Source organism: Sphaeroforma arctica (genome assembly GCF_001186125.1).
Source record: "Sphaeroforma arctica JP610 unplaced genomic scaffold supercont1.157, whole genome shotgun sequence".
Lineage (NCBI taxonomy): Eukaryota > Ichthyosporea > Ichthyophonida > Sphaeroforma > Sphaeroforma arctica.
Genome location: NW_014040401.1, coordinates 70,238 through 79,333, shown reverse-complemented (window position 1 = coordinate 79,333; position 9,096 = coordinate 70,238). Strand labels below are relative to the sequence as shown.

The following is a 9,096-nucleotide window of genomic DNA, read 5'->3' as shown; positions in this document are numbered from 1 at the left end:
AAACACTTCCGTCGTCCCCAGTCGAGGAGTTGAACCGCCTTGTCAGCTAAATATATGAATGACCCAGGTGGTGTAGGAGTTGTCGGGCGGCCGAGGAGGTCTGCGGATGTCTGTGAGATACATCTTCTGTTTGCCCCCGTGTCAATTAGTGCCTTGAACATCCGTCCGTTCACTTGCACTTGGATATAAACACGGCTATCAGACGACAGCAATGGGTCCTGTATTGCCACTACGTCCCTAATAGTGTTAACAAATGTGAAGCTCCTATCCGACTCAGACACCCTCACCTCTCATGCTTGGTCGTTCACCGACTCCCAATCACCTTGGTCCTGGTCTGTTTCCATCGTTGTAGGGTCGAAGTCTTCCGTGAGTATCGTATTGATATGTACCTCTGTCGCTGCCGACGGTGGTACGAAACTGTCCTCGGACGTAATCGCGTTCACCTGTACTTGAGGTTTCGGGCGAGAGGTAGCCAATTCTCTGCTCGGGTTAGTAGCCTGACCCTGCCCTGAGGCTCGGGTTGCGGTTGGTCTATAGGCTGGTTGTGTGTCTCGTGATGCCCGGTTGTTGTCATACGAACGTGTCCTGCCCTCCGCACCTCCTGGTGGAACTACCCGGAAATGATGACAGCGTGGAATATGACGCGCCCCTGTTGGAGCTTGTGCCTGACATCCAGCGCATGTAGTAGGTGCTGTCGGTTGTAGTCGCTGTGCCCAGTTTTGTGCCTGCTGTCGCGTCGTCTGCGGGTTGGGGCGGCTATTGGTATAGTCACGAGCCCCATTCCTCTGTGATCCGTCGCGATTGTTACGGTTTTGCGTACGTGCCGTAGTGCGTTGCTGCGCGTCCTGGATGTCGGGACTTAATAACTGGATAAGCTCATGCGTCTTCATCAACTGCCTTTTGGGATGTAACTGTAAAGTGCGTTCGTACGTACGGCCGTTGAGAGCCTCCTCTAACAGTTGAACTATGCAATGGTTTAGTAGGTTCTGCTGAAAATCTGTATCCGTCTGGCACCGTTCACGTGCCCTCCTATGGTTCTCCATCAGCTGTGTCATCTGTTCCATATTAGGAATGTGTATATTACGACTGTGACCCTTGGCAAGCTTGCGAAATGCGGGATCCACAGTGGCTTGCGTCTCGTGGGAGCAGATATGTTCGATTTGTAGTTGTGGGGTCCACATCTTCAATTGTTCAGAGTTGTCGCGTATGTAGTCCAATGTGGACTTTTCCGCTTTAAAGTAAGATAACACCTTGTGAAACAATGTGAGGCTCCAACTTTCGTCTAACCCTGCGATCTGCGCATTCTTAAAAGCCTCCAGTAGAGCCCCTCTCGTATCCCGTTCCATGATATCATGGAGGTGATATCTGTTCGAAGGACAGTCCGGCCATGTCCGTGGTGATGGTACTGGACGTTTCTCCACTGGTCGGGCTTCTAGCGTGGCTCGGAGTGTCTCAATCGCACCCCTAAGGGCTTCAGCCCGAACCGTGTTGTCATCCTCTATAGCTTGACATAATTCGTCGCTCAAGTGTAGTATACGTGCGTGTAACACCTGGCAGCTCTTTTCAATACTCGCCAGTGTAGGAGGAGGTGTAGGCATCGTTGTCTCCGCTGGCTTCGAAGATTGTTCTTGCCCACTCGCCGTTGGTGTGCATAATGTGGTCTTCGTACGTCGAGGGGTCTGTAAATACTCACTAGCGGATTCCTTCTCGAACAACTGATATTGTTGGTGTTGGCGATATGTCGAACTCATCTGGTCTTGTTTAGTCTTGAGTGCCTCCTACCCGTGTGGGTTCCGTTTGGCCAACACTTGCTCGCGTACCAACTCCTGGAATGATGGCGCTGCCTCCCTGGATGACAGTGTCTCTTCCTCCTCAGAGGGTTGCCCTTCAGACTCCGGTGACTCGTATCCAAGGCCATGATGTGGTTGTGAACGACCTAGTATTCGGAACGTAGGGTTGTTATCCCTGCTTCGTGTTGTCTGCCCTTGTCTGTGTGAACTAGTAGATGGGGCGTGCGGAGACAACAATGTCGTAGGGCGCTCCGAAGCTGTACGTTGCAATCTTTGTTCATACTTCTCCAACAGCGATTGTTGTTGAGCCATGAGCTCGGTGAGCTTTTGTGTTGACAGCTGCTCCCGCGTTGTACCCTTGTTGCTGGGGCGACGGCGATAACGCCTCCGCTTGTTAGGTGGGAGGCGTGGTTGCCCATTAACAGAGGATGAGGCGCCTGAGATACCCGAAGACGAACGAAGAGGCAGTCCGTTACTGGCTACCTGTTCACCAGTAATGGACTGTTCCCTGTCCGCGCGCAGGTCGGAATTTCCCTTGGCCTCGTCGTTGTGTGCTACGTCTTCCGTTGTAAGGCTAGGTTCGCCCCTAGTTGCCGTAGGTATCTGTCGATCAAAGTTTGCTTCCTGGTTATGGATCTCGTCATCCTGAGTATCCCTCCGCCCTGTCTCAGACCGATGGCGGGGATGATTCGTTGGAGGTTGGTAGCGCTTGGTCCCTCTCCGGTCTATATCATCATCCTCTCGACGTTCAGGGGTTAGGCGTTGCTGTCGGCGGCTTTGACGTGTGTTGGACATAATAGGTATGTAATGTAATGTAATGGAGGTTTGGAAATGTATGCAGTCATCCTCAAAATAGTTCGGGTATAAATACTTCCCCGTCCTAGAGGTTCGACGCCCTTCTCAACAAATCTCAACATTCTTACTTCGACAATTTATTTCGTCCCTTGCCGCAGTATCAACTCACCAATGAATCCTGCGCCTGTCTTTAGCCAATGCATATGTTATATGTATTTATGTTTTGGTACCCGTCGGGGTTCACCCTACCCCCTTGTGTGCTTCTCCATTCTTCTGGTGGAGTCACATCCCTCTTCAGTGAACTCCTTTTGCTCCTGAGAAGGCTCTTCAGCTCTTGTGTTGCTCCCCGCATGTCGCTGATTTATTCTTCCGTGTTCCAACATGTGCCATTGTGGTAAGCAACCCGTGATGGCTCCATGTAGGCCTTCCTGGCTCTGCCGATCCCTCTCTTATGCAACTAGACTCTACTTAATATTGCCCTCGTACGTCCCGTCGCCCGAAGTCCCCCATGCTTTCTACAAAGGTGTAAATAACATTGCTATAGTTTGCTTTTGTCTAGATCTGGCGTGGGTCTATAATGTTTGTAATGTTATCACTTTTAGCCCTACCTAACGTAGGTACTACTATCTTATATCTTCTCTTAAATATTTCTCTGTTCAACACTCTAAAACCTACATTTTCTGACTCTATTTACCTGTTTCGAACGAAATTTTACCTCCAACAATTGTCTTAACTAACCAAGCTTGTTCTTCTAGTCTGTACGTGTCTATAGTAGGGTTCTGGTTTAACTACTGCCCTACTACTTGTATCTCTAACCGTATAGTTTCGACCACTACTAGAACTACTCTTAGTTGTGTTGTCTGATCCCTTGTCTTTGCCGTCTTAATCCCTCCGGACCTTCTGATTTCGCTCCTGTTCTGCTGATTTCGATCCCTCCGATTCTTTCGATAACTCCTCGTGTTCAGTTGTAGTGTCTTTGTTTGATAATGTTTGCTGCTTTCTAGGAATAATAGCTACTTGCTGAGAAAGCCTGAACCTTTCTAACTGCCTAGCCATACTAGTTCTACTTAGCCTAAAGCGTCGATTGATTCCTTCATATCCTCTTGACTGGTGCTGTTATATCTGCTGTTCGCCCGGTTTCTGTGTTTCTACCGGGCCGCTGTCACTATTTGACAGCAAGGACGGCATCCTGGCACTAGCGTCACTGCTAGTAGAGCCTCTATCGACCTCCTCCGTCGGTAGATTCTGGCGATCTCGTCATCTTGCTGCTCCATCTTGCTTCTGCAGTTACATTCAAAGTTCTTTCTTCGTATAAAAACTAATAAATTTCAATTTAATACTATCAAGTAGCTTAAATAAATAGCTATTTCACAATTATTAATAAACTAACAACTTTCCAAAGTATAGTTAAAAATGTAGTAAGTACACGTCGAGTAACTATATCTCAACGTTCTCCCTCCTCAGGGAGGGGGACATTGTTCATTTATTAATAATTGTAAACAGTAATCCTAAGATTAATGACTCTCAAAATGAGTCATCAGTCATGTGCTGTAAAAACAGCAAAACCCTAAAACCCAGTTTATCAGATTATTCTGATAAACTGTAAAACTTATAATAGACCTAAAATAATCAAATAAACTACGTACTATAGTATTCTGACCACACCTAGCTGCTTTATAAATCTTGGTTCGAAGCGTTCACGAGGCTCACACTCAGTGCTACGGGCTGCTAGTGCCAAGATGGAGTCTATCTCCTTTCTCTTGTTATCGATTAGATAGCGAATGTAATCCGCTTTTTTATCGTCAAGGTCAGAGTCATTCAATAGACGGTCCTCAAGGACTTGCATACCAGAACGTAATAGCCTGAGACGATGTTGTCTGGTTCTCACTTCCTCGTCTTCAGAGCTAGAGTGGGTACTCTCTAGTGAGGTACTGGTATGACGATTACCAAAGTTGTGATTACTAGGGTTAGATGGTAAATGAGGATCGATGTTATGTGGTGGTAAGCCTCATCGACTTCCATACGATCATAGCCTCTGACAGGGTTAGGTTTGTCGAGTAATTTTTTCTTCGGTTTGAAGAATATCGGCCACGTGGGATATGATCGAAGGGTTAGAAACTGCGGCAGCGGCTAGCTCCTTTAAAAGGTCGTCTTTGCGGTTCAAATGGCGTCAAGATTGAAAAGATCCAACCACTCGTAGTCGAGTTATGGCGTCCCCAACATTTGCGTCTTCCGCCCCAACATTCAGTGGCAAGGCATTCAGTGGCGAGGCATTCAATGAAATTTCACGAAATGGGACGCCACCATCTTTGTTAATAGGTGGATTGGGTTGACTTTTAGTAGTAATAAACCGTCGATCTCGAGACGATTCCTCCACTTGTTCAGGAGATATAGCCTTTCCAATATCTGACTTTTCGCGGTCAGATGGCGAGCTGATGCCCTGGGCTGCACTACTAGGAGACACACGGACGCTGGCGAGCCTTTCCGCGCCAGTTGAGACCTCCTCTTCCAAGGCTTTAGGATCCGACGAGTCATCCTCAGAATTTTCCTCAGAACCAAGCTCGGAAACGGCTCCCTCTACAGCTTCAACGGTAGGCTCAGTACCAGACGGACCAGCGTCCCCAGTAACCTCAGGAACCTCAACAGGCTTACCAGGCTTAGAGCTGGCGGCTCCCTGGCCTTTAGAATTTGGAATAGCTCAAGAATAGGAAAATTAAAAGTTTAGGTATAGTAACTAGCGTGTAGTTAACTTTAGGGTAGTATTAGCCACTATGAGGTAGTATAGAATACTTACAGTCCTGTCACTGGATAGTAAGCAATTGTTAGACAGTACAGGAGCAGTACACTACGGTAACTACTAAATAACTGAAAAATATGATAACTTCGATGGATATTTCTATGTTCTAAACTATGTTATAAAAGCTAAGATACAATTTAAGTCAGTTAGGATTTAGCAGTGGTAGCTTGTGTAAGAATGATCGGGTCTGCCTCTTGGCGAGAGCTTTAATATCCTCGATCACACAGGCCGTACCTCTAGCTGTTCTGTATTGAATAATTTTCACTAGAAGTATGAGAGACTACAGGTCTCAGGCCAGATTTTACAGCAAGAAACCATCTTTGATTTATGGAAGTCATCAGAATCAGCTCACTCCCGAGAGCTAATCAAGTTGCTCAAATTACTCTCGAGAGTTGAGTTATTACTTAACCGACTTCCGAGAGCAGATTTAGTTTCTCAACCGATTCCCGAGAGTGGATTAAGCCTGTCAACCACAACATATTACTAATAGCTGCGGTTCTATGTGAGTCACAACCTATGCGGAAAGGCATCATGTGATCAGCGTGAGATTTAGTTGCAGAGAAGTTGAAATAGAAAAACATCGAAGTGTTAAAGTGTTCCGCATAAAGTTTCTCATACTGACCATATGAGTTTTTACCCTGGCCAGCCCAAGCTGCTGAACACTAGCACAAACACCTTAGGTATAAAACCAAAGGTGAGGTCAGAAATAAATACATACATTTGCACTCTTTTTAAAGTCTACTACATTGTACTCTAACAAAGTAATAAATGTTCATGACCACATGTCTAATTTGTAGGTAGACATAAGAACGTAAGTCAAGTTAATACATTGGCTAAAATAAATAAAGTTCCATCTGAAGAAAATTAAAAAATAGAAAAAGACTTATTGGATTTTGGAGATTGGCGGGAAGACCAAAACCTGTAAGTAGTAGTTCAGAGATTATAAAATTTAGTTTATGATATCTTACATCTACTATCGTCTCAAATAGGTCCAAGTAAATGAGTCATACCAAATACTCCGGCTATTGGAGCCATCAAAGTGAATTTAGAACACTTTGGAAATATTGGAAAGAAAACTTGTATTAAATTATTTTAAATACAAATAAAAACCAATGTGTTATCTCATTTGATCTTGATATTTTAGACTGACCGGAGGCCATATTTCTACAGAGCTACAAAATCCGAGCCGAGATACAACAACGGTCGATTGATAAACTGAAAGATGGACTAGCCGACAACCCTGACACATTACTTGTAATTACCGATCACAAACAAAAGGTATGTATATATATTCACCTTCCAATCCTACTTCTAGTCCCACACCTGTTTTACTACTTCCACTCCCACAACTTATCGGTCGTGAATTCTGATATACTATCCATCCCATTCATACTCGCAGATTCTTCCTATGGAAAAGAATGAAGGGCAAAGTGAATACTTTGGCAAATCAGGGATGTCTCTTATAGGGTTTATGCTCGTGCGGGGTGAATACAAGGTACAATCTGGGGACGAAGAACCAACCAAGCACGTACAGACATCGTTTTTTGATTATATACCGGACGCAAGACGCACCGTCTGTCGTGCTCGCTATTGAAGCACTACTTTACCACGTGCGGAAGACGATGCCCAATATTACCAGTATAGTGATGCAGTCAGACAATGCGTCCGCATTTTCCAACTCCCTACATCACACCACTACACCTCAGATGCAATCACCTGATGGTAAGCTCAAGATAACGCGAGAGATTTCCACAGAGGCGCAAGCGGAAAACAGCGCTTGACACACATTTCGCGTATGTGAATATCGTGCTACAAAGATTTGTAGACGGCCACGATGTAAAATCAAACAAAGGTGGTTGTATATGTACGCCTGCAAATATCTACAGGGCGCTATGTTACCAAGAAGGAATAACTGGTAGCTCTGTGGCTATTAGACCGCGTGACAATTCCAGCGTGAAGTATGTTGTCCAAACTACTGGAGATACTACCCTTAGAGATACTGCCACTAGAGATACTACTAGCACTGGCGATGAGAGGACGTGTGCAGCAGGTACAAATTGTGAAAAGCCCGGTGATTCATTAGTAGTTCCCGAAGGTGGAAAACATACCTGCAAAGGCTGTGCTCGTCCTATTCATGCGATCTGCGATCACGAAGATCCGAGCTCTGACGATACTACCTCGGCCTTAAGGTTTTGTAACGGTAAAGCTAAAGAATGTATGTCTGAAGTTTATAAGTCGGAACATGAGATAGAACAAGAAACTGTACTTTATAGGGAAAAAGGAATACCGGGGGAACTTGTGAAACAACCGACTGTACACTTTGGAACCACGTTGTCGGAACATCACAGCTACAAATCTCAGATGGAGAATGCTATGCGAAAAACACGCGTTCATGACATTGAATGGGATGGATTCCGACACGTACAACTATCGGAACAAAGTGGGGTATGTAAAGTGCAAATAGTAGTAGAAGCAAAAGTGCAAGTAGTAGTAGAAGCAAAAGTGCAAGTAGTAGTAGAAGCAAAAGTGCAAGTAGTAGAGAAGCAAAGTACAAGTAGTAGTAGAAGTAAAAGTGCAAGTAGTTTTAGAAATAAAAGTACAAGTAGTAAAACAAGTAACGCTCATATCATATATTTCCTACCTCGTTCAACACCAGTCGCTGGCAGAATTGATTGAAGAATTGGCTTTGCCAGAAGGTCTTCAACCGCGCATAGATTCAGGGAAAATGACATTACACCACCATCAAAGTCCAGTACCTGCAGTGTGGAAGCCGATTGTATCAAGTAAGGGAGCGGTAGTAAAAGACAAAGAGATTGTGGGTGAAAAGGCTAATGCTATTAGTTCCACACCGGATATGTTTCAACATGGGGTGGCGACACTGCATGAGATCTCATCAGAAACGATGCTGAATATAGTCCAACCTCGATGGGCCAGGAAACCCCTTCAAAAACCGAAAGTAACTTTTGCAGCCGTGGTACGAAAAGTTTTGATACAACTTTATGTACAGGGAGTAGACGACACTAGCAAGCGTGTTAGTTCTGAAGCAGCACTGCAGATTTTAAGACAAAACGTAATCACATACGATTGGTATCAACGTATGATTGTCACCAGTCCTAAAATCAAGGGTTTCTTTGGGGGTAAGCCCAAATTGCAGAATCAGTATAAAAAGCTGACGATAGGAGATTTAAAACGTAGACTGGACTCAGAAAACATTTTTTATTGACCATTAGCGAACAAGACCGAGCTGACAGAACTTCTACGTGTTAATGGGATTGGATTGGAAGGTATGTTGCCTAAGCCTACTTCTACGGCTATACCGAGTTCTACTACTGCTTCTACGGCTACTCCGAGTTCTACTACCACTACTACTACAAACATGTCGTCCCCACCGGGACCTATACCAAATATAATAGGACAAAGACCAGATGAGACACAGTCCTCCGACAATCATGGGCCCCATGAAGGTAAATTCTTGATTACATTCTCTGTTCTATTATACCTGCTACAGGTCCCAATATATATGGTATCGATAGTAGTTATTGTTCAGATGTAGTAGTAGTACCAGCGGATGTAGTAGCAGTAGTAGCCGTTGTAGTATATATATGTATATATATATATATATATATATATATATATATATATATATATATATATATATATATATATATATATTATATATTATATATATATTATATATATATATATATATATATA

General features: G+C 44.4%; 1 protein-coding gene across 1 annotated transcript in view; it reads left to right on the top strand.

The window, feature by feature from the left end:
• Positions 1-7,743: 7,743 nt before the first annotated feature.
• The window catches only part of SARC_03195 (hypothetical protein), a gene marked incomplete at both ends in the record, with an annotated part of 1,746 nt that continues 393 nt past the window's right edge, over positions 7,744-9,096 (top strand). The window contains 3 exons of the mRNA XM_014303025.1: positions 7,744-7,827; positions 8,039-8,477; positions 8,613-8,846. Of these exons, the coding sequence (XP_014158500.1) occupies positions 7,744-7,827; positions 8,039-8,477; positions 8,613-8,846 (757 nt within the window). The remainder of the gene's footprint in view (positions 7,828-8,038; positions 8,478-8,612; positions 8,847-9,096) is intronic.